Source organism: Coloeus monedula, assembly GCF_965178545.1.
Source record: "Coloeus monedula genome assembly, chromosome: 9".
Lineage (NCBI taxonomy): Eukaryota > Metazoa > Chordata > Aves > Passeriformes > Corvidae > Coloeus > Coloeus monedula.
In genome coordinates this window covers 13,699,189-13,715,764 of record NC_138789.1, presented here as the reverse complement: position 1 = coordinate 13,715,764, position 16,576 = coordinate 13,699,189, and the positions used below count along the sequence as shown (strand labels likewise).

Below are 16,576 nucleotides of genomic sequence, written 5' to 3'. Positions count from 1 at the left end.
GACAGACATGCAATTGGACAGTATGAGGACCTCTCTCAAGGCTGGGCAGACAGCCCTGTACAAAGTGCACAGCACAAGAAAAAAATCCCTGTCTTAGGAGACATGCATCTCCTACACAGCAGCCTGCTTCATTCTCTCTACATTGGCCAAATGTTTTGTTGACTGAGAAAAGCTCAGCCAGGACAGTTCATCCCAACAGAAGTTTCAATTTAAATAAGGCCTCTCAGAGCACAGTTAACAAAATCATACCAAAAACCAAGGCAAGCATGCCACAATATATTAATAAATAAACTAGGTACCACAACAACCTCTCTGAAAATGGCACAGAGTCCAATCTCCATGATAAACATAAACCTAATGACACTGAGTATATGACTAATACTTGAAAGAAGAGTGTCCTTAAGAAGAACATATTAACTAACATCAAACTTTCAGATTTTCCACCTTCTACAGTCTCAAAGTGGTATGCGCAGGTATATCTATTAAAAAAACCACACACACACCAACAAGACATGTAAATCAGACAGGTTGGCTGCCTGGACACTTTACTCCTTAATTACATATATAATTGTTTTTGAACCTGAAATTAAAATGTCAGAATGCACCATGATTGCCTTTAACTGATGACTACCATCCCATCTAAATGGAAATATTCAGATTCATCACCTAGATACCTTTTTAATTTGCTTTCAAATAGAGTCACAGGCAAGCATGTCTGTCTTCTCCCATTTGCACTGCTGGTGTCAAGTCGAACTGGAAAGGCCAACCATTTCAATGAACTAAAATAAACGTAATTTTAAGGTCAAGTCACTTGTAACACTTCAGGCAGCAAATGTCATACTGAAAATAAAATTGAACCTTGGCTTGAGCAGAGATGAAAGGTTTGGCATTTCAAGGACTTCATTGTGTTTATCACTTTAAATCTACAAATTAAATACCAACATCACATACATTAATATTTGTCAAACTAATAATGCTTTCTGAAACGATATCTTTAAACAGTGGAAGCATCTTTAAAAACAAAATACTTTTATAGGTGGGCTTACTCTTAATTCAAATGGTGAAGTCTCTGCAAGACCTAAAAACACTGAAAATTCCACATTGGCTTAGGGAGGCATCTATGACCACAGTAAGAACCCAGATGTTTCACAGGAAGATCGAAGTATTTTGACAGAGGAAAAGTGAAATTGCCAAATTCAGACCACAGCATAAAAAAACCCAAGGATGTTGAAAAAGTAGATGATTTCATTTCTGATTTATGATTTGGATAATATTAAGAAAAAACTCCTTTACACATCTTGATATAAACACCCCTCAAACGCTTTGTCATTTCCTCCTCACTGTCTTCTATTTTTTGTTGTTACTGTAGGTTTTTTCTACTCCTACTTGAATCTTACGTTCTTTACCAGATGCAACAGCAAAAAAATATTGGGGTGTTTATTATAGTTGTAAGAGTCCATGAGCAGAAAAAAGGCAATTTAAACTACAGACCCAGTCTGAATCACCTGTTATTTCATAAAAGAATACACCTGGCCAATTGAAAGGCAAAATGTTCTTTTTTTCTAAATCACATTATTATGAGAAGAAAATCTGAGTACTTAGTTCAATTCTTCCACTTACTTCTTTAGCTGCCTTCTTTCCCAATCATAGTTTGACCTGGATATACATGACTTTTTAAAAAATTTATATTTTGAATTATGGCATTGCATATTACATTATGGAACTGCATACAGACCAAGAGGACAAAATGCCCCCCAAGATCTGTGTAGCCAATCTCTGTTGGCACATTTCACAAACTGATGCTCTGCACATGTAGAGAGGCCAGAGATTTATGCTGTGCTGATTTGCAAGAATTCTGCCCTTAGTATAAAAATGACAGCAAATGAAAATGAAAAGACTTCGAAAAACATGCCCACACAAACACCACCCTCTGAGCTTCTGATAAGGCATTTATGGCCAAAGGTTCCTAATCCCAAATGTTTGATTTCTTTGCCAAATCACATACTTGCCGAAGTCTCATATAAAGGCACAAATCCTGCTCTTCTCAAAGGCGACAGCACAGGGCAGGGAGCAGAGTGTGTAACGCTGTACTGATGAAATAAAAAAAGGAATAGAAATCGTATGCTAATAAGAGGAGGGAAGTTGCCAGGCAACCAGGGAGGGAGAGAAAGCAGTTTTTGATTTGAACTCAATGCTGTCAAAGGGTTAGCATAGCCAGAACAAACAGGACATATTCAATCCAGCTTGTCTGCAGCCACCAGGAATTTCAGCTTTTCTCAATATTTTAACTAGACGTGCGTTCCCAACTCAGTGCCAGTTACTTTTGTGTTCCCTGGGTCATTTTACTGACACTGGCAAAATGGGATGGGATAGGATAGGATAGGAAGTAGAATTTTTCAGTGTTAATTTGAAAAGCAGCAGCTTGTGTCTTCGGGTAGCACAAACTGCACCATGCATGTACACTGGCCAGTAGGATGGAGAGACCTAAGCAATCCTGGGTCCAAGCAAATCCCAGTCCATCTGATACAGCCACACCTCTCTGGGCTGCACTGAAAACTGGGCAAGTCCTGCCCTGCTGCTAAAACTGCACCCCTTCAAATGCGCCTCAAATACCTGCCCTGCAGTGCTGCACTCTTGTCACAGCTGATCAGCAAAATCCTGCCTCATGGATATCAGCTTCCTACATCAACATATAGTTGTACTTTCTTAAAAGATGTGACACTAAGCAGAGGAAAGACTATAATTCAAGTTTGGTCTATAACATGGAATTAATTTGTGTAACTAAAAAGAAATGAATTTCAGTTCCTGCTTGTTTTCAGAGTTGCTAACTGCAGTGACTACTCTTAAGTCTCAGCCACGAGAAGAGTGGGATCAGCAGCTCTTACTTGAAAGACCTTATATAAAGAGTAAAATTCTAAGGATGTGGAAAAAATTGGAAGTTTAACTCATAAGTAACATTAAAACTCAAAGGCGGAAGAAAAATGAAAAGCACAAGTCGATTTTTTTCCCAATGTAATTATTTTGGAAGGCTTGACTGCTACAATCTAGCAGACTATTGGCAGTAGAGGCAAGACCATACATAATTCCTTGAGCATCAGCAGGATTTGCATATAAAACATGAAGATAAAATGTTTCATACAGAAGACTTTCCTTCCTATTTGCCAGATCAAATTCTAACCTGATGAGTAAATCATTGTTCAATTTTCTAAGACAGACATGATAATTGTGGCCTATAATCTTCCACGAGGTCTAAGCAATCATGCTATAATTGCTGTTCCACTCAGCTAAGAGTTTATTACAATAAAACCACTAAAACAATGAAAAGGCTTGAGAAATTCATTAAGCAAAAACAGCTAAACAGGAAGTTTTGTTTTCTCACTGACTGCTTGTCAAATGACCCTAGGAAGCCACAGCCATCAATCTGGAACAGCCATCTGATCATCATAACAAGCTATAAAGCAGTAGCATAAAAACATTCTACATATTAAAGCTTCGTTATGGAACTTCAGAAAACTAACAGGTACCTACAACAGAGAGAGACACTGTAATAACTGGGGCTTTTAAAAATAAAAGTTTAGCCTCGATCAAAGAAAGCTAGCTTCAGCTATTTATTCACATAAACTTTGCCTAACAGCTTTGTTAGCCATGCTGACTGGTGGAATTCCCTGCTATCTTACCAGAGGTTTCCTGGTTTTTACAGTATTCTTTATTTTTCAATCCCTGCCCTGCTTCCTCCTGTGAGCACACCGAGCTTAGCTCTCAGACATACCTTTCTACTTGCAGTTTTCCACTGTTTTTGTCCATTTGCATTGGGAGAAAAATCTGAAAAGTGAAACTTGCTTACCTTGCTGTCATAGCCCATGCTTGGTAACAGCTACTAAGTATATCCCAGGGAATGAAGAACTGCCACTGCTATAAAACCTGCTACTTAAAACAGTACAGAATTTGCAGGTAGTACAATAATGCTTTCTCGAGGCTTAGGAGCACTTCCTAAGTGACCCTTCCATGCAGCAGGAAGCATGGCACAAGGGATTCTGCTCCCCTGGCTGACTCTGAAACCAGCTGCAGCCCTTGAGTGCATGTGTGCTGTCTGTACCATCAGTGAGCTGCCCAAACAGCCCATAACCTCATCCTACATCCATTACGGCCTTCAGATAGCAGTAAAACTTGCTGCTGAAGGAACTCAAATGTGCCTGCTGGGCACTGAAGAATTCCTAGAGCCTCCTGTGTACCCACTAAGGTAAGCACCCAGTGGGCACAGTCTGGCCCTTAAGAAACATTCCTCTGAACCCTGAAGTAACACCAAAGAAATTCTTGGTTGAATTATATAACTTTTGAAATAAAAATACGTGATTTAAGATCCATTTATACTTTCTGAAGCTAAATGAAGAGAAAGCATAACATAGTTATAGTGACAATGTTCGTTACATTATAAGTGAAAGTGACGTAAATTTACCCTGATAGTTCTCAGACAATTCCCCAGTTGCAATTTCAAAACATGGCTCTAGCCCTTCACACCTTTCATTTTATTCTCACAAGTCAGGCATCAGTGCTGGGGTGGAAACAGCTGTGACAGCATTCTAGGTACCCAGCTGCTGGTCCAGCAGGGAATTACCCACTCATCAACACCCAATTCCCCTTTAAATATATGCAATACATAATTCAGATAGATCTATGAAGTGCCAACATACTGCCTACCTCCTATAAGAATGATAACGCTGTTTCATTCCAAGTTGTATTGGGGGGCTGGTTTTAACTTTCGGTGAATGTTTCAGGTTTGTGACAACACTGTGGCAAAGCATCTCCACTCTGCTGCGAAGAAGCCCTTACCAAGAAAGGCTGGGAGACCTACTCTTCTCCCCAGCTTTACTCTGGGTGGCTAAGAGGTAGAAAGTATCCACTACCCAAATATCACCAAGTGAAATGATGAGAGAGTGCAGAGAAACACTGGAATGCTGTCAGGTAAACACAGCATGCAGAGAACAACACTGAACAGTGTCATTCAAGATTCCATTCAACATTTAACCATTTTGCAATTCATTAATTTCCGAGTACTTGATTGGACAACTTCAATTCTTCAAAGAATCCTGAAGACTGCAATAGATGTAATCATATATGGTTTACACACAATGATAGGAATCAGGTGAAACAAGAGAGAAGGCAAAAGAATGGAAGACTTTTTTTCCCCAGAGTATGATTGGGAAGTTTACATGAAGCCTGTAAACATTCTCTGGGGTTTGAATGGACGTTTAACAGTCTCACATTACAAGTTAGAAAGGGAATGCTGCCCTCATAGTGTAGATTTCAAAAATTCTTTTAAAGACTTAGAGAGATAATAAACAAAAATCCAAGGCAAGTCCTTATACCATAAATCCAAGGCAGGTACTTTCACATGTATAAGCTTTCTTTCCTTTCGCTTGGAGTATCTGCGTCCAAGGAATATTAGCATCACACTTTGACAGTTGACTGTATTCAAAAAAGGCAGTGTTTGGGGTTTGTGGAGTTGCCAGTACTTGAGGGGAGGGAGTTGTTGTTTTGTTTTGGTATTTTGGGTCTTATTTTTGTTTGAGTGTTAAAAAAAATGAAATTGGTGAAAAACATATTTAAATCACAACACGCCTAGTCTTCCACAATTTGGAACGCAGATTTTTAGAACACAACTATCTATGTAATTTTTTCATCTTCTTTAGTTAGGTCCAGAGGCTGAAGCTACTGGCTAAGCCAAACAAGGGGCACAAGATTCCTCAGGGACAGTTTCCTGGAATTTTTCTTTTGTAAAATAACTTGGAGAACCAGTTGTGATTTTAGCTACTTCTAGCACACATTCTTGGCTCCTCTTTAACCAATGACATGTCTTTTTATCTATCCTTAACTATTTAAATAAATGATAAAGCAGCTCTAGGACTTCAAACATCGTTTTTAATATTTTAATTATATGAACTTGAATTTGAGACACTAACCATTGAGATAAGTTTCACTAAATCACTGGTTCAGTTTTTATACTGTAGCCAAGAAAGTGACCAAAACATTCAAGTTGTGCTGCCAGTGCTCATGTTGATAGACTCCTCCACTCAACAAACAAACAATTTAGAATACTTATCTACAATGATAGGATTAGCTAACATGCACTGTCCTTACTTCAAAGACAAAGATAAAATAAATTTTTTGAAAATGCAGTACTTCTCCCTGCCCAAAAAAACAAAGTCCTATGAAGGAGCAGGGAGGGGGGGGGGGGGGGGGGGGGGGGGGGGGGGCAACACAAAAAAACCCACAGAGGGCTGCAATGCTGCAATTAGATTATCAGTAATTATTGATATATTCATCTGGGAGACAAACCATACAATGTCTAAATTTATTCGAACAGATGGGGGAAAGACAATACACTTGGTTAGAAGGAGACTGCATTGATTTCCTTGCTAGTTTAAACCACTGCTGAAAACAAAAATACAGGAAGATACTGACCAAAGTTTCTATCTGAAACCTCAGAATAAAGCAAACACTAGCCTTTTCAAAATCCATCAATTCATCTCCTAAATCATGTTGTACTGCTTACTATCACCAACACAGGATCCTACCATAACATTGTTCTTTGAATCTGAGTCATACATATATAGAAATGCAAAGCAATGTAATACAAGAAATATTTTGCATTAAAAATTTAAGTACTCAAAAACCTGTACAACTTAAATCAAACCTTTGTCATGGAATGAACTTTTAACACTTGGAAGAAAAATCTGTCTGCTCTGAAACCCCTGAGCTAGTAAAAGACAGTGCTGGTTTCATACCACAGTGCCTCCCTAATTGCCAGGAAGACTTCTGTGATAGCTCATTCTTCCCATCCCTTCCATGCTTCAGTTTTATCAGAGTATCTGTAAGACCATTTCTGGACATAGTCAGGGTTTGAGCAGCAGCTCAGCTAGAAAATGGACTGGACACAAAAACTCAATACAAGAACTAATGATGAAATTCAGTCACAGCTGACCTAGAGATAAATTCAAGTTTTTGCTGTGCATATTTGTGTATTATGACTGGGCCTCAATGAGCTGCAATAGCCCACCCTAAACTTAACATTTTTCACTTCAAGGTATACCACAACATAAAGTTGTGTCAGGGCAGAACAAGACTATCAACCACAAGTTGATTTATTTTTGCTTTTGTTTTACTAGACTCTTCATAAAGAGCTTAAGTTCACAGCCAAATGTGAGGTCCTGTGAAAGGTGGGAAAATGCTACCTTGAAGCCCAACCTTGCAACCTGGCTAACATCAGCAGGAGCTCCCCACGTGTGCCAGTGCACCAGCCTTGGTCACACTCCACCTCAGCTCCACCTTCCCAAGGCCAGGTCCGGACCCTACTTCCAGCACCCAGTACGACGTGCAGCAAGGAATGTCATGCAAAACCCTCAAGTGCCGCAGGTGAGAAAGCCACGTGCAGCAAGGGTACTACTCCTGCCCTCCTGCTCAGTCTCCCATGCAATTGTTTTGGTCCGAGGAGACTGGGAGCAGTCCGTGAGCACAGCCTGACCCATGGTGAGACAGCGATGAGCTGGGTCCCCCAAAGCTCCGCTGGCCCATAGGCAGCTGCGGGATGCTGAGCCCGAGGCCATCGGCCACGCAGCTTGAGACCGTCCAGGGCTCATCAGGTCACGGCCCCCGAGCAGCCCTGCCCCGCAGGAACCCTGCCAGAGCCGGGAGCCCGACCTCACCGGGGAGACGGGGCTCGGTCACACCCTGCCCTCGAGTTCGCCGGGGAGTGACGGGAGGAGGCGAGGAGAGGGGAGGCGCCGGGCACCACCCCCTCACGCCCCTCGGCCGGGCGCCGGCCGCGCTCACCGCCGTGAGGACGGGGCAGGGGCACGGCTGGAGCGGTGCGTCCGGCGCTGCCCCGGCAGCCACTGCCCGCAAGGGCTGCGGCCGCCCGGGCGGCTCGACAGCTCCAGGGGCCGGTGCCAGGGCTGCCGCGGCCGGTCGGCACGGCGGGACGAGGCTCCGGGCACCGCCGGCGGGCAGCGGCGAGGCACTTCCTAACGCCGCCAAACTTTACCGGGCGCCGTCGCCGCCGGGCACAGCCCCCTCCCCGCTAGCGACAGCCGCACGTCCCGGCAGGGCGAGTGGGTACCTCAATGTCCACCGGGTCCCGGCTCAGCACACGAGCCATGGTGTCCGCACCGCCTTCCCCCGGCTCCCCGCAGTCCCGGAGTGGAAGGGAGCGGAGAGCGGGAAGAGGCGGAGCCGGCAGCCCGGGCAGCAACGCCCAGGTGGGCGGGCGCCCCCCGCGCCGGGCCGGAGCCGCCCCGCCGGGCAGGGCTTCCCCGGGGCACGGGCAGGCGTCGCGTGGGCCGGGCGGGCTCCTGGCCCCGCTTCCCGGGCTTGCGGCGGGCGGCAGCGGCCAGCGAGCGGCGGGGACGCGGCTCGGCAGCAGCGCAGCACGGGGGCTCCCCACACACCGCCCCGCCGGGAGCGGCCCGGAGCCCGCGCCCAGCCGCTGCACCCTCGGCACAGTCCCTCTGCCTCGCCCCACGTGCACACGCAGCCTCCTGCGCCCTGCCCTTCTCATTCCCTGCTGGTAGAATGGAAACTGCGCGGGGAGAGCCAGGCGTCACCCTGGCTGCGTTCATCTACTCATGATAATGCCATAGGAACAGCCTGCACGCCACGGCTGCAGCCAGCCTTGCTGCGCCTGGGGCCACTCTCCTGCCCAGCAAAGAGGGGTGGACTGTCTCTGAACCTTCACCCCTCTCCCCACAGAGACAGCGAGCCTTCCCCACCTCTTTAGGAGACTCCCCTCGCAGAAGCCATCCAGCGGGTGGGAGTAGTGCGCGAAGGCCAGGTCACTGCCTACCAAACATTGCAAGTGTTTAACACTAGAAACGCAGTATTTACGGTATCACGGAAATAAACATTTCCACTGCAACAAGTCTAAAAAGAAAGCAAATATTCTCCATTTGGGGAAGCAACACCACCAAAACCAAAGCAAACAAACCAACCAGCCAACCAAACACTGTAGCACCTGTTTCTAGAGAGCACTTTCATTTAGCCACATCTATTATTCCTCAAAATATGAGCACTTTTATCACCATTTCACAAGGATAGAGGAGTTTTAAACTAATCTTTGATTTTTTTTCCAATGTGCGTGCCAGGCAAGTTCTTGGGTTCTTCCTTCCATTCTCAAAACATACCCTGGACCTGCTCTTCAAAATTCCTACTCCTATTTACTTTACAAAAAGCCTGGAAAATTGTAAGTAGCTTCTGGACATTGGTGACCCTTTGGATGCAGTAGAGAATTGCTTTGCCTTTTCCTTTCACATCTCCAGAGATAATGCCTCTCACAGAATAGCATGGAAATTTTTCTTTACCTTGTAATTATTTTATTTCTTTCCATCTCTGTAAAGGAGCACTTTAGAGATACCCAGTGGAGGGATTTTTTTTTTCCCCTTGTAAGATGTGAAGAAATAAGGTTGTGGTCTTTTGTGTCTCAAGTGGGAGCTGTATTTTCTCAAGTCTCTGCTTCAGCACTATTGCATAACAATTCTTGCTGATTACAATCGCCCATGTAAAGCAGCTGAAGTGTTGGCAGGAAAATCAGAAGCAGGATCTCCTTCATTGCTAGTACTTACCGCTAACAAATCCAAGAATCTTTGGTTCATTTCACTAATATTGACATTGCTGAGCAGCTCCGTGGTCTGATGCTAGCTGGGGAGTTTTCTGGTTGTGTTTGCTACTGACCTACAGCACTATATTGACTGTGCAAGTACATTAGGTGTAATACATTTTTACAAGGAATATTTCCATGTAGATGAAATAATAAACTGCTTTGTGACCAGCCTCTTACAGTTTGTCTCCATTTGTTCTAAACAAGCATTTACATAGAAGAGACCAGTACTGAACTCTCCATTACACATATCTTCTGTCTTGTTCTGCAAGTTGTAAACCCCTGGTTACCCCCATGTAATGAACCTGACACCTGTAGGATTTGTGACCAGTGAAACTAATAAACAGTGACACCTTAAGATTTCACGGAAGTAGAAATTTTTCCTACAAAAGCAGCAAGACTTCTTCTGTCAATACATACAGGTGAGAGAAAGGGATTCAGAGACCTAACCATACCCTGCTTTGACTCACAGCTCCTCTGTTCCCCTGTTTCTGCTGAGAATCAACTTGCTGCCTTTATACCATGGCAGTCAGCCAGTCTGTGTCAGCCTGCTGTTTGCCAGTTTTCCCCAGGCCTTCTCTAGATCACTCATCTGAACTTTGGATTCTCAGCTGTGGCAAATAGTGCTTTTATCAGCACTGAGCATGTTTACAGCTGAACTTTGTTTCAGGAATAAGTGGACAAAAACAAGGAGACACACAAAACATGCATCAGAATACAAGTATTTCATCTTTTCTAAAGTAGAAGTTATAAGAAATTTTAATAAGAGGTGTTACACAGCCCAGATATAGTTTGGGCTTTTTTCATGAAATGCTAAGCCTCTGATTTTAATTTGTTTCTCCCCCTAGCAGGATTTTTAAAGCAGTAGAAACAGAGCAGTGATACTAAAGACCTAACTCACTTCTGACATTAAATGCTGTTGAGGCTTGGTTGAGTTATAGGCTTTTGAAAAATTGCCATTAACCTTTTGTTCCTTGTGCTCATCAGGTAAAATTTGCTCACATGCCAAAGAAATAATTGCATGTGAACTTTCTCCAAAAAGCTCCAGGCACTCACTGCTACCAGAGCATCTACAGCCTTGTGCTGGGAATGGTTGCCTCACCGGGAGGGCAAAGGAGGGCAAAGGAGGGCAGGGCAACAGACAGTGAGAAAAGCCATGTCCCTCAATTTCAAATGGTTCCAGGAACACAACCTGCAATCTAAACCAAAGGATTCCTCCTCCAGCCATTGCAGTAGTTAATCTCCAAGTTTAAAGGGTAAACTGTAAATTCTGAAAGTTCAGCATTCAAATTCTGGCAGTGATGTATTAGGGAGCCTAGAGGTCTCAGTGTACTGATAGGTGGTACAAGCAGCTCCCCACTTTTTCTTCAAAACTGCCCCTGATTCACATCAGTTCAAGTGCTAGAGAGACAGACATTCCAGATTTAAATTTGCTGTGTAGTTGTACCTTGAACCCAGTGGGCACTCTTTAATCCCATGCTGGTTTTATTCCAGGATCAGGTTCCTCAATCATTGCATGTGATGAAGTGTGATGGTTACAGTCCCTCAGCTAGCATCTCTCAACATCTAAATGCCCAATTTAGCTGTCCAGATTGCTCATTACTTACACCTAAGCAGGTTCACCTGTCAAATTCATGGGATTTGGGAAAGCCTGACTTGAACCCAAGTTGCTCTTTTACCTTCTTTCTACCTAACAATGACAGTGCAGAGATTTATATTTCAGTTATTTACTGCTTCTGCCCTCTTAGTTTGGCTCAACCAAATTCAAAGTAAAGGTGGTATATCCAGTATGCACAGGGTCCAAGAGAAATGGTATTAGCAAGGAAATGCCATGAAGAATACAAGCTGCTTCTGGAGGCTCATAACAGCTTCTCCAATTTATTTTGATTTTTTTCTCTTACACTATGAGTCATAGCAGCAGTGGTGGTGACTTTTACAGGACAAGATAAATCACTGTTAAAGTTGAAAGTAGTGCTGCTGATTCCAGTGCCAGGTTCATCAGCATAAGGACATTTGTGTTGCATGTCTTCACTGTACTGGTGTCAAGGAGGAAACAAGTGTATACACATGAAGAGGTTGAAGTATGAGAAGAGAGGTTTTACTGTGCTCTTTCTGAAAGGTGCATTAGTGAAGAGTCATAGAGTAACTATGCCATCGTTTTCCTCACTCATCCTAATCCAATACAGGAGGACTTGAATTCAAGACTTAATTTAGGGAAGCTTGCTCTGACTACCTCTCCCAAATAGCAGCATTGATGTTGCAGTATATAATTACAGCTTCGTGCATTTCTTCACCAATTTAGGGGAAATGCTCAACTTACAACATTCACAGTAGTGAAGACATGCACTACTTTTCTAATCTGCTTGTTTACAATTGGATTTACTCTTCAGTGCTCTTCAGAGGGAGCAGCTACACAGGATAACCCAGGGTATGGCACAGTGCAGGAGTACCAATGCTCTTTAGGTGTGAGGTACACACAATTATAAATTCCCTTAGGAGGAAGCTCTGACCATTAGTCAGACAGAGCCTTTGGGCATGGAACTGTAAAGCACAAATAGATGAATAAGTAACAAAATGGCCACCATGTGGGCCCAAATGCATTTAAAACTACAAATGAGCTGTTCTTTAGTGAGTCCACTAATTTATTCCAGCCATCTGTATCAGTGTAAACAAAAGCTTGTCGCCTAAAGTGCTTAATAATTTTTAAGATGTAGCAAGGACCACAAGTTTCAACATGATCATCTTGGGGGAAAAAAATTACGAAAAATGAGCTCACACATTTTCACACCACAAACATCTTTTGATAACCACTATCATGAAATTCAAAGAATTACTAAAAAGTAAAACTTGTTCCTGGCATGGCATATTTTTTCCAATTTAAATTCCACCAAATGTTTTATTAGGATATTTTAGGGGATAGAAAAATCTGGCTATCTTTCCCCCCTCCAGTCTCCAATGATGACATCTGTGGACAAATTCTATATTTATTACTAAGGCTGAGAATTGCTAAATTGATGTCCTGGGTTTGTACTGCTCTGAGAATCTTTTCTCTGTATGTGTCCCAATTTATTTTCAGAGTCTTAATATGCTTCTCATATTGCTGGACCCTAGCTAAGTGAATAGTCAAGAAATCTGAGTGTTTATAAGTTAAAAAGTGTACACATTTAGCATGATTGGATACAAGCAATTACAGATCTCAGATTAAAATGGGATTTTGGAGCACTGAGCATGAGGGCAAGAAGGCTGTAAGTACTTTATAGGAAGAGTATGTTAGACTTAATTTTAGAGATTCTGAACAGACAGTTACATCAGAAAAAAATATCATTTCTGGAAAAAATCAAAATCCATTATAATATGTGAAATTTTGAAATCACTTGGTTGCCTCTGAGACATCTCATAATTGTTGTGGTGGAAGGGGTGTCACATTCATCTTTCAGCTCCAGGTGTTAGAAGCAAAGAGTGCTGCTTTCCAGACATCACACCTCAGGGTGAGAAGAGAGAAAAGTAAGTTCTGTTTTGAAGGAACAGATCATTTGCATTGAGGCCCAATACAAGGTTCTATTTGCATCTTCTACATTCCCTGTGGCAGCCAGTTTCTGGCAAGGGTGAGGTCTGCCCTTTGAATGAGACCTGGTTTGGAGCCATTTCACTGTGCAGCAGTGGAGAAGAGAAAGTGATACTGAGCTCATGCAAGAGTCCCGTAGATGTCAGCTGGCTGGATGCAGTGATACCTGACCTTCCAGTCCTCCCTCCCCTGGACAGAGAAGCCTTCCAAGTCTCCAAAAAGTCAGACTGCCAAGCTATTATAGAATGGGCTTACTACATACTTCTGGCAACAGCAAGTATTTCTTCATTCAAGTAAATGTTAGAGATCATGAGTTACTCCTTAGCTTATAACCATGCAAAATTAACTACTTCTGTGCTTGCAGTTCCTAAAGGAAGCATGCAATGAGATCAGAGGCAAATCAACCTCCAAAACAGACAGACACCACCAATATATTCACTGAACTGTTGGCATGAATTCATATCTCCTACTATGGCATCAGCAGGAGAATTATTTATTTTAAGAGATTATGTAGTTTTGTTGCTTTCCAGAGATACTAATGTGGTACAAACCAGCCTTTTGAATTATTTACAAAATACTACTGGCTTTAAACTATTGGGTTCTATAGTTGCACCATAACTCCCATAACTCATTTCAACTTTGATAGCTTTCCAAATGCCTCATAAAACAAACATTTGACAGACAAAATGGCTACTGTTTCCTTTTTTAAATTACTATTTTTTAAAGAAAAACTGCCAACCAGGTTAACATTCTTGAAACAAACTGTGTTCAGATCATTCTACATTTGGTAGTTCAAAAAGGAACAAACAAGTTTGTTTTTCTAAGAGAAATACAGCAACTGATGGTAGCTCAATGTCTGTATAAATAATTGCAGTCCTTTGTCTCTGCAATGCATCCTTTCCTCTCATGGCTGAAATCCCAGCTGTGGGCAAATGACTGGGGACCCTGAGCACAGGTAATTGGGGGTACAGTTAGAAGAAACTCAGGACTTACATTAGCATCTTAACAGGAGTTATAACAGTACAGAAATGATTGGCTAAATGACACTTGCTGCTCCCTGGGTGGAAAGTGGTTGGCATGACTTGAAGCCTATTCCATGATGATTCCCCTTCACCTGCTAAGAGAGATGGAATGGAACATGGAGCAGAGTGGAGACACCGTGGCCAGGCTCTGTGGAAATCCTTTCAGGGAGGCGGAGCTCGATGGTGCTTTTCAGCTGATAAACTGCCTAGCACCTGTCAACCAGGGGAGACAGGGGAAGATGTCCCACTGCTGAACCAGTGACTGGGGCAAAATCCCTCTCCTTAGATGAACTTTCATCATTAAAGCCTAATAAAAATATTAATGCACCCCTCTATTCCAAAGTTCCCCTCCTCCGAGGTGCAACAACTCGTCACTGAATGTGCGTTCTGTATTCTCTTTGACTATTCTTTAAAAGGAAAGCAAGGTAGTTTTACACCAATCAGTAACAAAGGCATGTATGACTAGAGTCACTCAAGCTCCACGTACATACAAAGAAATGGTATAAAAGTAAGTTGAGAATGTGGGAAAGGTTAGGGAAGACTCCACCACAACTGCTGGGATCAGTCAACAGGCTGAACCAGTCTTCTCCCTCATAGGAGTGCCTATTGGGTAAGAATCATACTCTGAATGCTGAACATTTTATTCCTCCAAGTATATTTTTGCAGTCAGACGGTATCACTGACACCCTTCTAACCTTAACCTGTCACAGTTTTATATTAAGAGTGTTATTCTGTAAACTGTTAGTGTGAATCCTTTGTGGATGCTGGCAGTTGCTGGCAGCAGGTAACATACTCAAATGAAGGGAAAGACCTGCTGAGGGGTCTCCCTTTCACTGTTGATGTTTCCCTAAGTCAGTGGAGCCACTCTCCTATCCAGCAGGACTGCTCAGCGAAGGATCCCCCAAACAGGATGCTGACAGACTGGTCAGGCACAAGGGTCTCAGCTTTCCTGGGGCACTCACAGACAAATCAAACATTAAGAATCTAGTAATCTCCTCATGCTAAGGGTTGAGAAAGTCTCCCCTTTTCACACAACACCAGCCTTAGTTGGTAATGCCCATTGACCAACAGCAGCAGTTTTAGGCTAGGTTAGTACCTCTAAAACACCTCCAACTATGCCCTGTGACCAAGCAAAAAAATCTGCCAGTCATTGCAGAAGCTATTATTAAAGCACTAATGAGAGCACTACAAAAGTAAAACTGGAAAGCCATAGCAAATAATAAGAACTGTATGCTAGTCTCATCATAAATCAGCTTTGGTAGGCAGGTTTACCAGAGAAATCTTAGTTTTAACAGAAGAGGCAAAACAAGAATAAAGAGGTAGTATGTACTTGCTTAGAAATAATGATTTACAAGTTACATTAGTTGTTTATCTGTGTTAAAACACATATTAGTTCTCTATTCTTGGACATCTTCCCATTTAGTTACTATAATACACAAAATTTAACATTTTCTCTTTTCATGTTAACTTCAATACGTACTGGATTGCCATTAAAACGGCAAACCTTTCCTCCCTCCACCAGTCTTGTATGTAAACATTAACAGGACTCTGCACATTTTTAACCCTACTCTTCATATGCCTGCAAGTTGCTTCCTACAGAGTTCCATTTACATGGAAAAGATTCATTTTCGCTGTCCTGTAACTTCAGCAGTTGTGGCCATACACACAGTGAAAATGTATTGCTCCTACTGCAAGATTTGAACACAGTTAAAAGACCATATATTGAAAATAATTTTCAAATAGAGGCTATTGTCTTATACAGGTCTTCACAGTGCTCAGTGCAACAAACCTCAACTATAGCTTGAATTTTATAGTAGTGTTTAACAGCCATCAACACTAATAGACACAGGTAATTAACTTGAATGCTTTTAGCCAAGCAATGAAATATAGCTGAAGAAAAATGTTCTATACTGCTTCACATTTCATAAAAATTTCCTGTAAAGTAACATAGTACTTGGGCTGAAAATTAAATAGAAGCCCCCAAAGCACTAACCAGCACATCTTTTGCTCTCTACCTTCCAGCAAACAGGACAAAAGAAACAAACACTTAACCAGGTTTTCCATGGGACAATTCAAGAAAATATCTTCCCAACCTTGCTGTATAGATGACTTTTACTCAGGACCTATACACTGCACAGAAGAAAGGAAATTTGTACTTAAAATCTCAGATGCAGCTGTAGCCCCCCAGCTGCTGGTGTGAGGTGATGTATAAAGACTATCCACAATCTCAGCTGTTGACTGGGGAACTGATGCTCAAATAATATAAATGACTTGTGGTACATCCCTGTGTCCTTGCTGAACTACTAGGCTGATGGCAAGCCAGTCATCTGTCTTCAACTG

At 42.5% G+C, this 16,576-nt stretch overlaps 1 protein-coding gene across 1 annotated transcript in view; it reads right to left on the bottom strand.

The window, feature by feature from the left end:
* The window catches only part of DPYD (dihydropyrimidine dehydrogenase), a 348,807-nt gene extending 340,610 nt beyond the window's left edge, over nt 1-8,197 (bottom strand). The window contains exon 1 of the mRNA XM_082286925.1: nt 8,117-8,197. Within this exon, the coding sequence (XP_082143051.1) occupies nt 8,117-8,155 (39 nt within the window). The 5' untranslated portion in view covers nt 8,156-8,197. The remainder of the gene's footprint in view (nt 1-8,116) is intronic.
* Between the last annotated feature and the right edge of the window lie 8,379 nt (nt 8,198-16,576).